Here is a 15,591-nt window from a genome sequence, read left to right on the forward strand (position 1 = left end):
TAAGCTGAACTAATTGTCCCTTTTTTCTAGAACCTGGTGAATCACCCTCTCTTCACTGTGCAGAGACTGAGGTTGTCAGCTGTACAGAGCTCAATGATATTTTACAGAAATAATTCCCCGAGGTCCACCAAGTCAGGAGCTATCAGCACTGGTTCTGTGGACAAAGTCCTGGGAAAGATATATGTCGAGTGAGTTTGCATGATCCCTCAGCTCACAGCTGCATTTATTAAACATTCAAAATACAGAAAGATTTTATAAAACTGGGAAACTGTATTTCTGTCTTGCAGGGAGACTCTGGTGGAGGAGTGGTTCATAATGGCAGGATTTATGGGGTCTCTTCTTTTGTGGGAGATCCAGACTTTGTATGCAGAGCACCGGCTGCCTTCATGGACCTCTGTGATCCTGAGTATGCAGATTGGATCAGGAAAACTATCAACCCATAAAAAGCTGTGAGGTGTGGATAACTGTAAACAAGCTGAAATAAATAATCTTTTAGAGTTTAGCTTTGGTTTCTTTTATTCTGTTTGATATAAGCAGTAGAGGATTTCAGAATTTCTGTGTTATTTGCCAAAAGATGTTTTTTTCAGCTGCACCCACACACAGTTTCTTTAGATAACTTCAACTGCAGAAAGTAAAAACTCAGCACTAAGTTTCAAATGCAGTTTTAAAGATAATGATAATATGGTGTCCCTGAAGAAAACACCCGTCAATAGAAAAAGCTGCAAAATCCTGCAAAATGTAACAGAAGTTGAATAAAACACAACGGAAATAGAAAAAAATGCAACAAGGCTGAAAAACTGAACAAACAAACAAAAAACAAACACAAATTACAACAGAAATAATAACAACGATATAAAACAAATAGAAGTAGAAAAAAAACGTTCTCATCCTAAAACTTGGTGACAAAGTGGAATATGGTAAGGAAACACTCACTTAAGTGCTGTCATTACTCAAAGGTTCCTGATAATCATGCATGAAGTGATTTCTGGAGGGGAATGAAACTTAACTGAACTGCTCCCTGTGACATTTTGACCTGTCAAACGCAGGCGTAACTCCTGTTATTCATTGTTGTATTGCAGGTCTGCTGTGCACGACGTCTGTGAATCTGAGTAATTTGGTACAGATGAAGGAATAAGACTGCTCAGATGCTTTGGGTGTCACGTAATGATCCCTCAGGTTTGGGTGTCTTTGGTGCCCTTTGATTTCAATCTACCTGCACATTGAACAGAAATCCTGCCATGACAGAACACACTAATGCCTTTTCAAGGGAGAACCGATCCAAATCTGAGCTGTCAGCCCCAAGTTCTCTGCAGTCATCAAATCAAGCATAATCTGGTTTGAACAGGCTCCCTGCCTCACTGCAAAAGCCTTTTTACCAGCTGCTGTTTGACAAATTGCAAAGCCTCTGAAGAGACTTTAGAAAGGGGGAAAAAGGATACGAAGAAAAAGCTGAACAAAAAGCTATCCATGCACTGTTTAACATTTCACTTGGAGTTTATTGACTGTATTCTATCTGTGGATTGCATTATAGCTTCTCTGAGAGCTTTGCTCCCTGAAGATTTTATGATCTGTGAACACTGAGTCTCTCTTGTGGCTGTAAACCAGTCTGCTCAGCATGGCACTGCATGGCAGAGTTTCTCTCCATTTTTTTGAATCACCTTTGCTCAGTTGTACTCCTAACTGATCTCCTGAGTTTGGCTGTATTCCTGGACTTTGCCCTTTAGTTACTCTTCAGTCTCTTTGACACACAGGCTGCCAAATTTGAAATAACATTTTTAGTTTTGGAAAAAGAAGAGCGTGTCTAGCAAATTCTTGCACATCCTTGTTCTTAAATAGCACTTTTCTACTCAAGCACTCAAAGTACTTTATACACCTCATTCACCCATTCATACAAGCACTTTTCTGTACCTAAGTTCTTTCTATCTAACATTCATACTCTGATGGACACATGAAAGAGCAGTTTGGGGTTCAGTATCGTGTCCAAGGATACTTTGAGATACAGATCAGATCAGTCCCTAAGGACCCCAAAGCGCTTCACACTACATTCAGTCATTCACCCATTCACACACTGGTGATGGCAAGCTACATTGTAGCCACAGCTGCCCTGGGGCGCACTGACAGAGGCAAAAGTTGAGTTAAATCTGATTTATGTTCATTAATGCCCCTCACACTGTAACTTAAAGTAATAAATCGGTCACTGATTAATTACAGAAGTACGTCTGTGAGCATAAAGATGTAAGCCTTGGACCATCAGGATAAAATGTGGTTGGGAAACTTAACAAGCTTTGATAAAACTTCATCAGTAGCTCAAGCAAGACCTCAAAACCTTCGATCACCACGGGTGGTTAGCAGACTGTGGTTGTACCATGCAGCCTAACAACATGCAGTAAATTGCAGGTTAAAGCAGTCTGCTTACACATTGTTAAACGAGGGAAGGGAACTAATGTGGCTGTCACATTACCCTTTTGTCCCATTTCATCCCAGGACTTGATTCAATTGCTGCTCACTTTCTACAATACTTAAAACTGATCAGTAGGACCTGAAACTGCAAACATTCAAACATTCAGGCCAACAATCAGTTGGTGAACATATTAATCTACTACAATTAGCAAAAATGAATAAATAAACAGAAGAAAGTTAGAGTGATATCAGAGTCATGCAAGTTTTTGACCAGCAGGTTAAACTCATGCAAATTAGCTTCATCCAGGCTCATGAAAACACTGTCCTGCTTATAAACAGCAGATCATTTGTGTCAGTGTGTCAGGATGGTTTATATTTGAGCTTTTAGTTCACACAGAACAATTTTTATTAATTGTTTTTAGCGATTACGAAAGTCTGTGAATCCCCAAATTGTTCAGTTGTTCTCTTTGCTCCCCATGAGGTCACTTTCACCATGTGACAAAAACAACACCCCACTCTACACACTCGGGCCACCAGCAACTTTCTAAATCCTCAATAAAAAGCTGACAGGTTGCAATGATGTTCCAAATAACCTATTAAGAAAACAACTAAATACACAGAAAATTTTATGAAAATTGGTTTATTTTATATCTCATAGTTTTAAATGATGCAATAAAAATATGTACAAAACATCACAAACTGTAATATTTTACAAATGCTTACGTCCTGCTGATGCAATGGAGACATCTTCCAGTGACAGTCTTCATCAGTGTGAGTGTGAGGAGGATCCTAAACCCACCGACACAGAAGTGCATGTTCACAACTCCCTCTGTGCAGGCGGGGTCAGGACCCTCCTCACCTAGGGTGAGGAGGGTTGGTGCTGTGGCCAGTCAGGTATGAAGTGCTGAGAGTGGATCTTTGGTCCTCTGTGCAGCTCTGTCCACTCTCAGCTGCCCTGCAAAGTAATAACACGAGAAAGACGTCATTTTAACACAAAACAGCATTTTCATTGTTGGTAGCTGCAGTATGTTGTTAAAAAGCAATTTTAAACCCAACGTATACACATGAAAAATATAAATAAAGCTAAACCTACAGTGCTGCTGACATAGGATGATGATTTATACCAACTATTGGAAGAATTTTGTCTTCAATACAGTTTGTTGTCAATGTGAGGTGATAACTTACATAGTTGGAACACAGCACCACTCTCCCGTTTTTCACTTGGTCATCCATCCTTCTCATCGGGTTGGTCGGGGTAAGGCTGTCTTCTGGGTGGGGTGTTTGCTCCATCTTGGATGTTGAGTGTCTGAAGTGTTGAATTCTTAGCCACAGGCTATACCTTATGTAAAAACAAGAGACTACAGTCAGTTCACTGCATCATTTTTAAACCTTTTCTACTTATTTGTGTTGAGATTAAGTACAGACTTACCTTTGTCCTGCATGGTGAATTAGGGCTTGGGAAAAACATATATTATTCAAGAAAAAAACAATACATTTCACATGTGCAAGTCAGATGTTCTTATATCTGTAAAAACACAAAGGCAAAGTTTAAAAACACATTCTAACATAAACTAATCAGAGTCACTGTCATCAAGGGAAAGGTTAAAAAGCCTCTCCCAGAAACATCTGACTCCAAAACTACCTGAGGATGTTGAAGGGGCATCAAACTGGTCACTCACCTTGCACCTCTTTGCACTTACCTCTTCGGTGCAGATGTCTTCTCTGCTTCTCTTTTCTGAGGAAGGAGCAGCAGAGGGAGCAGAAGAGGAAGGAGCAGCAGAGGGAGCAGCTGAGGAAGAAGCAGCAGAGGGAGCAGAAGAGGAAGGAGCAGCAGAGGGAGCAGAAGAGGAAGAAGCAGCAGAGGGAGCAGCTGAGGAAGAAGCAGCAGAGGGAGCAGCAGAGGGAGCAGCAGAGGGAGCAGCAGAGGGAGCAGAAGAGGAAGGAGCAGCAGAGGGAGCAGCTGAGGAAGAAGCAGCAGAGGGAGCAGAAGAGGAAGGAGCAGCAGAGGGAGCAGCTGAGGAAGAAGCAGCAGAGGGAGCAGCAGAGGGAGCAGCAGAGGGAGCAGCTGAGGGAGGAGCAGCTGGCGGATCACCAACTGGGGCAACAACTCGAGGGAAGAGTGGGGCATTGGCCTGGCCGAAAGGCGGCATGGGGATGGGGGCAGCACCTGGAGCAATAGGACGTTGCCAATCGTGCCAAAACGGCTCTGGAGGGTGCTCCCGGATGAGAGGGGAATCATCTCTCTCATCCATGGTGTCATACCCAGAGTCATCGCTAAGCCAATCCCCCCACTCTTCTGAGTCGTTCCAGTCAGATGAACTGTCAGTCTGTTCACTCACCTCTTCATCATCTACAGGTAAGTAGGGGCGGTACTCACCATACTCACCTTGCTGTTCACCGACATCTGCATCTGATGCTTCATGAGAAGAAGGTGAGGGTGAGAGAGGGATAAAATACTCACCATACTCACCTTCGCTGATACGCTAGGTATCAGTGTCCTGAGCTTCTGCAGGGCGATCAACCACATAGTCAAGACGCCCTGTGAGGAAACAATTTTAAAATAACATTAGGAATGTAATATATATATATATATATATATATATATATATATATATATATATATATATACACACAAAGCTATAATATATATATATACACATAGCTATAATATATATATATACACATAGCTATAATATATATATATACACATAGCTATAATATATATATATATATATATATATATATATATATATATATATATATATATATATATATACACATACATATATATATATATATATATATATATATATATATACACACACAAAGCTATAATATATATATATAAGCTATAATATATATATATAAGCTATAATATATATATATATATATATATATATATATATATATATATATATATATATACACACACAAAGCTATATATATATACATAAGCTATAATATATATATATATACATAAGCTATAATATATATATATATATATATATATATATATATATATATATATATATATATATATATATATATATATATATATATATATATTTATTTATTTATTTATTTTTTAAAATAAAAACACAACCTCCTTGGCAAGAGTAAGAATTGCACACACAAAGCTCTGCAGGTATGTCTGAAAATGATGGTCAAGTCAAAAACAAACAAACAAACAAACAAACAAACAAACAGAAACTCTTAACTCAGAATCCACATATTTAGAAATGTGCCGTGAGGACAGATACATCTAATCTGTGGTAAACATGCTATCCCTGTGTAAATATCCCTGTGTACAATATCTCTCTCTGCTATCTAATAAGGTTAAAAGCATTACCGTAACAGAAGATAGGTCTTAATGCCATTATTACTACTGTTTTCATATTCTTTTGATATTATTTTATTTGTATTTTTTTATCTTTGTGTTTTGCAGCAGAGAAAAAATATAGTTTATGTCAATAAAGCCTTTGATCCGGAGAAGAAAAGGATGTCAGGAGGGGACCTGGATCTGTGTGTTTACGCCTGCGTGTTCTGACCCGTGACATCTTGAAGATGCCGTTACCACAGAAACTGATTTTTGGGCATTTTACAAATTTTAGTCCATTAAGCTATTTTTAACCATTTCATTTTAAAGAAAAGTGTCAAATTTGAAGCCTTCAAATCAAAGTAACACCTTTTTTCATATTCATACATCAGTCGTTAATAATTTCTACACCTCTCCCGGAAAATTTAAAACATACAAACAATTTACGGGAAACAATCTTGAATACACATATTTGATCACGTTAAAACTTGATATTCACACTGGAACTTGTTAAATTATTACAGTAATTTACATTTAAAGAAATTTTCAAACGTACCTGCAGCGAAGTCCAGGTGACAGTCGGGGAGTCCGGGTCCACGGCGAGCCATCTTCAAACTTGAAAAACAAAAACAAGTACAAACGATCCACAGATGAAGTACTTGTTATGCGTTCAAGTTATATCCGCTTCCAGTAAAATGTTTTGCAAAACTTAGCTTTCCACAGGCTGAGGTTGGAGCAGGTCGAAACAAGTCCACGAGCAAGTGTAAACGGACGTTTGGAACCTTGTTCAGCATTTATATACCCTCGGCGGCCATGGTTACGGTTGTCAACGTGTACACGTGCACGTGATAGAACTATCCGGTTGTTCAGTCTGACCTCACTAGCCTGTCTGGGTCTAAACTCCGCTGCAGGTCCATATATCAAACGATCACTATGGCATTACTGAGAGTTGAAAAACTGTCTAAAGTCTTTCATTTTTAATAAAATGATCAGCGTTCTGCTCTACCAGGTGTAACAATTGAGTTTAACATCCAGGCATCCATGAAAACGGAATTTATGACATTTAACAGAGTTAGAAGTTAGCAGGGAGTTAGCTCGCTAGCTTCTATCTAAATACAATATAGCATGTCCTGACTGCAGGTTTTGGAAACAAATTCAAACGTACAGCTCTGCTATCACTTCCAGCATAAATGAAGACAGAAAACTAAACAGCAGTGACGTTTGTAGGGTTACTGAAGTTGGGCTAGCTGGTATATAATGATGTGCTACGTGACCGCTAGCGACACAGCTATGTTAGCATAATATAAACAAGCTAACTTTTTTCCACTCCATAAACGTTAATGTGAGTGTTCTCGGTGATCAGGAACAAATGTAATCGCATGGCAGGATGCTGAGATAATCCATCCACAATACGAGGTTAGTCATTCATATACTGCTGCATGGGCTGGGCTGTAGTTACATACTAAGGTTTTAAAAACTGAGCTTAAATAAATGATTAGCGGTAATAAAAGCCGAGGGAGGTCAACAGTGATCACTGACTGTTTTAGGAGCTTTTTGAGATCAAATAGAAGAAAATACATAACATTAAACATGTTAACAATACAAAAGCCATATTAAACGCAGACTACTTTAGACCCGGAAGTAGGATTCGTGCGTCACCACTGAACAGCTAAATTCGTAGGAATGTTTTAGCTTATTATTTGGATAACCACCGTCATTACAATAAATTAAATTTGTAGTCATTTAAAACTCACAGGCCTACAATCAGCTGGCCTATATAAAAAACAAAATTTGAACACAGTGCTGAGCTGCATCTCAAATTAATCTTCCAGCTCTCAGCTGACATGTATCAGAGCCCGATGGATGGATCAGTTGATCAGGATCATTGGCCTGATATAGGTCTATCATAGTGACATGGCTCTTAATCAGTAGGGTTATATGTTTCCCAATATGATATATTTTTCAAAGAACATAATGTGGATTGATTTTATTTGTTAGCTGTATGGGCAGCATTTTTGTGTATGTGATCCCTTTTCTTAAATTACATTTGCTATATACACATATTTTGCTCTCTTAGTATTTTTAGAACCTGACTAATACTGAAAACTTTAGGGTGATACTGATAAAAAGGAGTTAAAAATTTAGATACTGATACATTGGTCGATACTCTTTTTACAGATAGTATACAGATTACAGAACTTAGAATGTATACAGAAATTCATGTTTTTTGCAATGATCGTTCAAAATTGGTTTACATTTGTAAATAAATACAGCAATATATCTGCAAGATTTGACCAAATTCACCACTCTTTTATACTATGCTAAACAATCAAAGATTAGCTCATGTCTAGTTGAATGATGTTTTAAAAATGTGTTTTCCTGTAGTGTTAATCACAGTGATGTTATGAAGTAATGTATGAACCTGACGTATGATAATATTTATCTCTACAGAGGAAACATCCATCGAAGATTGAGCAGTACAATATCACTGTGGCATCAACATCTCGTCAGCGAAAGACCACAGCCACACCAAACAAGCTCTCAGCAAATACACAAGCCAAGTTACCAGACCTGATGTTGAGAGCTGCAAACAAACATGTTCCACAAGCAACTGTTGACATGCTTGTCATCAATTTCACATGTGAGGGTCTACAGCCATTTGCAGTGGTAGAACAGCCATCTTTCAAAGAATTGGTTACCACATTACAACCTCAAGCCAAAGTCATCTCCAGACCCACTGTCCGTGCCAGAATCTGTGAAGCTGCTGATCACATGAAGATGACTTTGGTTGCAGCATTGGATAAAGTCAAATTTGTTGCTACCACTACTGATTGTTGGTCAGCTCATCAGAAAAGTTACCTTGGAGTCACATGCCATTGGAGGAAGAGTCCCTGGAAAGAAGATCTGCAGCACCAGCATGCAAAAGATTGAGAGGGTCTCACACATTTGACATGCTTGCTGGTGCGCTTGATGATATCCATTGCCAATACAAGATTAGAGGCAAAGTTGTAAGAACCACAACTGATAGTGGATCCAACTTTGTCAAGGCCTTCCACATGTTTGGGGCACAAAATGATGCAGATGAAGCTGAAGATGAAGCAGACCCAGAAACTATTGACCTGACTGACCATATTGACTACCATGAGGCAAGTGCAATTCTTGATGAAGACTCTGGTTTGGAGTATCAACTCCCGCCTCATCAGCGATGTGCATGTCACCTGCTAAACCTTGTGGCAACATCTGATGCTGCCCTAGCAGAGAGCATGAATGAAACCTACAAGAGGCTCTCCCGTGCAACCTTTGCAAAATGCCAGGCCATTTGGAACAAAACTGGCCGGTCTCATTTGGCTAATGAAGTGGTAGAGGACAAGTGTAAACTACAGATCATTTGTCCCAATGCAACACAATGGAATTCAACCTACCTTGCCATTGAAAGGATAATACGCATCATTGATGAGAAGGGGGAAAATGCCATCAGGAGCATTTGTGAGGAGTTCAAGGTGAAAATGTGAGTAAAATTGGACACCTACCAATATGGTTGCAAATTTTGTGAATTTTCCTTAATGGATGGTTAAAAACGTGAGCAGACTCTTAATATTAAATCAGAAGATCCCTATTATAGTCATGGTGGGTTTTGTTGTTGTGTCTTACAGGTTGAGTCCTGCAGAAGTTGCATTCCTTAGGGAGTACTGTACCACCATGAAGCCACTGGTGAAAGCTTCAAACATTCTTCAGTCTGAGTCCACTTCCTTTATGGGATGGCTCCTGCCAGTAATCCAACAACTACTGTCCAAACTTAGCAGGCTGGAGACATCAAGCAAGACATGCGTGCCACTCATCAGAGCCCTGCAAAATGGCCTTCAAAAGCGTTTTGGAGCGATGATGGAGGATCCAGAGTTGGCTGCAGCTGCAGTCCTCTTACCCAAGTTCAAGACTTCCTGGACTGACAGAGCAGATGTAACAGAGGCTGGTAAGGATTCATGTGATCCCATTTTTGTGTATTTTTACATTTGAACAGATGCTTAAGTGAGTATTTCACCTAATACATTGTAAGTTATTGATGGTCTGTCCTGAATACTAAACAATCCTTTTTGAGAATTTCCCGTTTTTAAATTTGTGTTCAGGAATAATCACTGAAATTTAAATAACAAAATTGTGTTATCTACTTACAATTACAGCCTTGACATACATCAAACAACATCTTGAAACGACAGAGCATGAGAGTGAGGATCAGCAAAGAGAGTCATCTGATGAAGATGAATTCTTCTCCAGACCAATCTCCAGAAGGCTGCAAAGTGCAGTTGAGCTTGATGGTTACCTTGCTTGTGCCACAGACACCATGGAGCTGCTGCACTCCTTCTCAGGTATCAAAAACCTCTTTCTTAAACTGAACACAGCTCTGCCTGCTTCTCTCTTGTTTGTTTATTACACATTTCGAGCCAGAAAGAGGAAAACAGCGGTGGTCGCTCTAAACAACAGCAGCAGGTTAAAGCTTGATCAGCTGCTGTTAGAATTTATTTAATATTGCTTTCTAGTATCAGCTGATGTTGGCTGGAGCCACAGCTGTAACAGCTGCTGGTCATTGATATCGGTTTGGATATGTGGTGAGAGGGAAACGTGAAGATGAAACCAGGAGATGTCCTTACTGAATCATCAGAGCTGAACAGGTGATGGAGAAACAGGTTTACCTTTTAGGTGACATGGATGAGTTGAAGGGAAGTTATGAACTGTTTCTAAGAGACAAATAACATCAGGATCCTTTTCTACTGACAGCTGGTAACTGTGCAGGGACGGGTCTAGCAAAGTTTTGCAAGGGTGCAGGTAACCATATACATGCACTGTTTATAAGATTGGGGAAACCTGCAGTCAGCTGAGACTGAAGAAGTCAATTGGATGAGTGACGAAACGTTTTTCCCACAAAACGTAAAGTCCAGATGAACAGAATCAACTTTTGGAGATACTATATAGCTCATGCTAATATCACATCTTCACATTTTTCTTTTTAGAGGTAACAATAACTTTGCATTCTCGCTACTCACCATGCTCTAAAACAGGTATATGTTAGCAATGACAACATTTAGCAAATGTTTTTAAAATTCTAGCCGTGCTAATTAGCCTTAGGATTGGTTGAGGTCTGTGAAAGCCTTTGGAACAAAATCAGTCTTGTAAAGCTCACTATTTTCCAGCTGAGCCTATAGCACATTTGTTAAAGTCAGTCCGGATTGTACAGCTTCTAATCAGAAACAATTAAAGTTTGTTTCTTTTTTTCTGCTCATCAATCTTTTTCTGTAACCAGGATACCTGGAAAGTCTTAAATAACTCATGTTAAAATGTTGCAGTGCTGTAGAGTGGGGTCATGTTAACAATCCATTCAAACTTGTGGTCTTCAAGGTCAACTTTATGATTTATTGGTTGAAAATTGACAAAAAGCTTTAGAACTTAGAAACTATCATTCCTACAACTGTGCTGTGTATATGTCACAACATATAGCAGGAACCTATAAAGGTAACTGACCTTTGACCTCTCCTTCAAGAAGGTACATGTAATGTCCACAGTGATTAGACATACTTAATAAAACAGTGTGGGGCACAGAGTATTGTTGTGCATCAGTGTGGAACATGTCAGTAACACTGAGGGTTACACACACTTTGCCAGGTACACCTGTTCACCTGCTCGTTAAACACAAATGTCTAGTGAACCAATCAGACGTCAGCAAATTAAAGTATTTAAGCATACAGACATGTTCATGATGACCTGCTGAAGGTCAAAGCAAGTATCAGAATGGGGGAAAGAGATTGCGTGGTTGTTGGTGCCAGATGGGCTGGTCTGAGTATTTCAGAAACTGCTCATCCAATGAGCTCACAAAATTACCTCCACAGTTTACAGACTGTAGTGGCAATCCAACCAGCAAAAGGCCACCTGAGGGAATTTGAGGTATTTCCAACTCATCCTGGTGATGAGGTCAAACACAACCAGTACTTTTAACACTTTATCAATTATTTACCAATTTAAAAAACAACTTGTGGTAACTTATTTTTTAATTTTGCTGCAGACAAGTTGAATGAATGCTTACTGGATCTAGAACACCATTTAGATCATAACAGCTCCTGATCAGGATGAATTTCATTTTCAAATCAAATTTCATGTCGCAGTTTCACAATTTTGTAACATATTATTTCAAAGCTTGCTTATGGGCTTGTTTTGGAGCAGACCAACAGTCAGGCTCGTCTTCACCCTTACTGTCAGACTCTGAATTGATGGTTCTGCTATATCTCACCTGGCTGAGTGGGGACACATGTACTAAACGTTAGAGTTCCCACTGCAGGAGCTTGGGTTTGAGTCTGCCCTCGACCGTTTCCTGTGTGCCATACCGCCTCACTCTCTCCCCACCTTCCTGCCTCATGTTCTGAAATCTCTTCCTCTCCATCATCTTTGAGTTTCTTTGAGTGGAGCTTCTTTTGCAGCTGTGACAAAATATAGAACGGTTTCTGCAACCAGGGGAGTAAAATGTGCTGCAGTGTGAGGGCGCACAGGTGTAGGTGTGGAATTTTACATATAAATATTATAGTTTACTTCATGCACAAGAAATGTAAACATTTAATCTAACCCACTTTTCATCAACTACATAACCTTTATTGGAGAGTACATTCATAAATTGTGTGTATCACACACACAAACACACATCCACTAAACTCTCTCGTTCTATATCTCTCCCTCTCTCTGGTGAATGATGGAAGTTTGGTGGACTGTGTGGTTTGTCTGGCTGAAAGTTGTGTTTTTTTTATGTGTGGTGTGTTGTGATGCTGATGATGAGTTAGTGTAATTGTGTATGGTGTTGTTAGTGTAGTTTATGTGGCGTTAGTGGTTTTTCCTGGATGCAGAGCAGGTCAGTATGCCGTGGACTTTTACACCACCATGTTAGGGATGGAGTAAAGTAACAAAGCTTGCGTGGAGAAGCTGCTGCAGGGGCTTCCTCAGCTGAGCTCTGAGGACAGAGCTGTCCTGGATGCTAACTTTTCTTTGGAGGAGATTAGTGCTGCTGCTGGTCAGCTGGCTCCTGCACAGGGTGGGCTGCCTGCAGACTTCTGTAAAAGACTGTTACTGGCATCGAGTCATCGTGTGGGGCTCTCTCTTCTCCCTAAAAAACAGAGATTTGTCTCTGCTTAGAAATGGAGACGTGGCTCTGTTATGCACAGATTACTAACTTCCTTCAAAGGTACTGGCCACCAGGCCGAAACACTTTGTGAAATGAATCACTCACAGAGATCAGTCGTACTGTGTACCACATAGCTCTAATGTGAACAAGAGTTTTCTCATGAGAGACTTGGTAGTTATTTGTAAATTGTACAGTTTGATGTTGGAATAATTTCTTTAGATTAAGAGAAAGTGTTTGATAGGATTGACAATCTTTTTTGTTTTTCCATTATGAGAAGTTTTGCTTTTTGGAGGTGGATTTTTGTCACTTTTGGGGCTGTTGTATCAGGCGGCTTTCTGTTTTGTAAAAGTGGATGATGGGCTGAGCTGCCCAGTGTAAGTTTGGAGAGGATCTAACTGGAATGTCCTGTTTCTGGAATATATATTGATATTGGTATATTTGTTAGAAATGTAATCTTTGTTGAATGTTTTAAGAGATAAATAAGCAAAGTTATCTGGATTTATGTTGCCAGGTTTATGTCGGAGGCCTCTGCTGGTGTTGTCATTGTTTTTCTGTTTTCATTACAGATCAGAGTGATGTGGACTTTCTCAAAAGATGTTTAGATTTGTATGAGAACCTTCAGCAAAGGTGAGCTGGTGAAAAAATATGGTGTAACAGGTTTGTTGGTGGTCATATAGAGACTTTTTTTTTTTTAGGAAAAGAAGAGTCTCGGAGGTTGCCATGGAGACGGTCTGTGTCAGACTGTCTAAACCAAAAATGGATGCTGTACATACACTGATAAATGTCATTTCTGGAGTGGCCAGATTGAAATCCAGAGAAAACTATGCTAGAGGTGAAAGGTCAAACGTTGGTCATCATGTTGAGATTTTTTTAATACCACAGACTGACAAAGAAAAGTGAAATTTGTGAATTTTAAAGGTGCAAGATGTGCTGTGTTCAGTCGCAGGGCCTTGCCTTTTATTTCATTTGTCTTTGGTTTTTATTTGTGCTCTTGTAATTATTTTGTGATAAAACTTTTTCTATTTTGAGATGAAGATTCAAGTGGAAATCTTTGTGTGTCTGTCTCTCTCCCTTGGTTTCTGTAGAGGTACAGTGTGGGGGCGCCTGGATAAATGTTAAACAGAAGCTAGATGTAGTGTTCCTCCACTGTCCATTAAGGATATGAGGAAAAGAAATGGTCAAGAACAAAGTGTATGGTGTATTTATAAAAGAAAATGGCTTTTAAATTGTATACCAAAACCACCACCAGAAAGTCAACTACAACTTGTTACATAATCATCATGACTGTTGTATCAGTTTAACAGTTTATGGGTTGACTTCTTTCAGTTCATTCACTGTTTACATCATGAAGGAAAAAGAAGGCAACAGGCTGAGAAATGAAGCTGTTGTGTGCCTTTGTTGCCACACGGGGGCAGTGCTGCATAAATAGTAGAATCTCTTCCTGGACACTTTTTCTAGACCTTTTTAAATGACTAATAAAGACAACAACAAAATGAATTACATCAGGATCTGATATGGTTTTGTTTTTTTGTTGAGCTTTATATATTTCAGAATGCCTAGAGTTTGTTTGTTTCCCATGTTTTGTGATACAGAACATCTCCTCTCAGACGGCTGTTGTCTCATAATGGGTCATTACCTGGTCTGATGGGGTGTTTGTTCCATTTATAAATCAAGCGATTGATTTGTGAAATGAGAGATGGCCTCTGACCTGCTGACTGGTGTCTGATCTTCTCTGCTCCCCTCAAATTTGACAACTACTCAGCTGATGTGATGGTGGACAGGAAGTCACTAAACCTGGGACTCTGGAAACACATTTCTAGGGATAGAAAAGTTAATGTAGATCGTTTCAGGAGATAAATACGAAATAATCGATTTGGTGATTATACTAATATAGTAAGAAAATAATGTATGAAAAAAAGATTTTTTATCTATACACTTAAGCAACGACCAGAGTCTTAGAATTGCACTTTCACCAGGTTTTACTTGACTGAACAACAGAACTTCTCTGTCTCCTTTATAAGGGGTCACATCCTGAGTTACACAATGAGTCTTTCAAATGTGTGCGATAACCCACTGCATGTGTAGTCGTGCTGAGACCGCGTGGTCTTACTTTTATTACCCCTTGATTCAGCTGTGACCTGCTTATCAAGTCTTTTTACAAGTACATCATAATTATCTGCTCTGTGCAGACATAAGTTGAGCAATGGTTTAACAAACTTTCCCATCAAAAACATGAAGGTTTAGCTTTAAGCTTATTTGTCCAAACAACAAAGGATAAACTGCCAGCACCTGGACTGAAACAGAACATAGTAGTGTTGGATGTAAGTAAAGGAAATACAAGTATAACTGTGACTATGGAACAAATCTCCTTCAATGTTAAACCTTAATGTTAACCTGATTGTGTTTATTAGAAAAATCAGCCATTACAGTGTCTGTGATTGCTTCACATAGTTAACTCTGGTTGTCTGTGGGTTTGTGTCAAACTTGGAGTGAACAAAAGCATAAAAACTGTGGAAGATGCAGACTGTGAAAGTCTAGTTTATTTCATGAATACAATTATTTTTTACAGTCGCTAGAACAAAGTAGCGTACATTCATGATAAAGTAAATACCACAACACAACATGGACAGTAAGAAGTAAACTGAATTGTCTTAGAACTTATTATATTCTTTAAGCTTAAAAGCAACACCCAGGATTAGACTGTTTGTGTTTTAAGCCT

At 39.1% G+C, this 15,591-nt stretch overlaps 1 protein-coding gene across 1 annotated transcript; it reads left to right on the forward strand.

Moving 5' to 3' along the window:
• The first annotated feature begins 7,686 nt into the window (after window positions 1-7,686).
• LOC113014262 (uncharacterized) lies at window positions 7,687-13,908 on the forward strand. Its single transcript, XM_080303213.1, has 5 exons — window positions 7,687-9,224; window positions 9,370-9,686; window positions 9,895-10,080; window positions 13,439-13,499; window positions 13,568-13,908. The coding sequence occupies exons 1-5, from the start codon at window positions 8,587-8,589 to the stop codon at window positions 13,770-13,772; spliced, it is 1,407 nt and encodes a 468-aa protein (XP_080159339.1). The 5' UTR covers window positions 7,687-8,586; the 3' UTR covers window positions 13,773-13,908.
• The last annotated feature ends 1,683 nt before the right edge of the window (window positions 13,909-15,591 follow it).

Source organism: Astatotilapia calliptera, chromosome 6 (genome assembly GCF_964374335.1).
Source record: "Astatotilapia calliptera chromosome 6, fAstCal68.1, whole genome shotgun sequence".
NCBI classification, from domain to species: domain Eukaryota; kingdom Metazoa; phylum Chordata; class Actinopteri; order Cichliformes; family Cichlidae; genus Astatotilapia; species Astatotilapia calliptera.

What these genes read in the sequence shown, in the direction of transcription:
- LOC113014262 (XM_080303213.1), top strand. Translation starts at nt 8,587, where the DNA reads ATGCCATTGGAGGAAGAGTCCCTGGAAAGAAGATCTGCAGCACCAGCA. An exon ending in GAGGAGTTCAAGGTGAAAAT is followed by an intron (nt 9,225 to 9,369) that starts GTGAGTAAAATT and finishes TGTGTCTTACAG; the next exon opens with GTTGAGTCCTGCAGAAGTTG. An exon ending in GCTGCTGCACTCCTTCTCAG is followed by an intron (nt 10,081 to 13,438) that starts GTATCAAAAACC and finishes TTTTCATTACAG; the next exon opens with ATCAGAGTGATGTGGACTTT.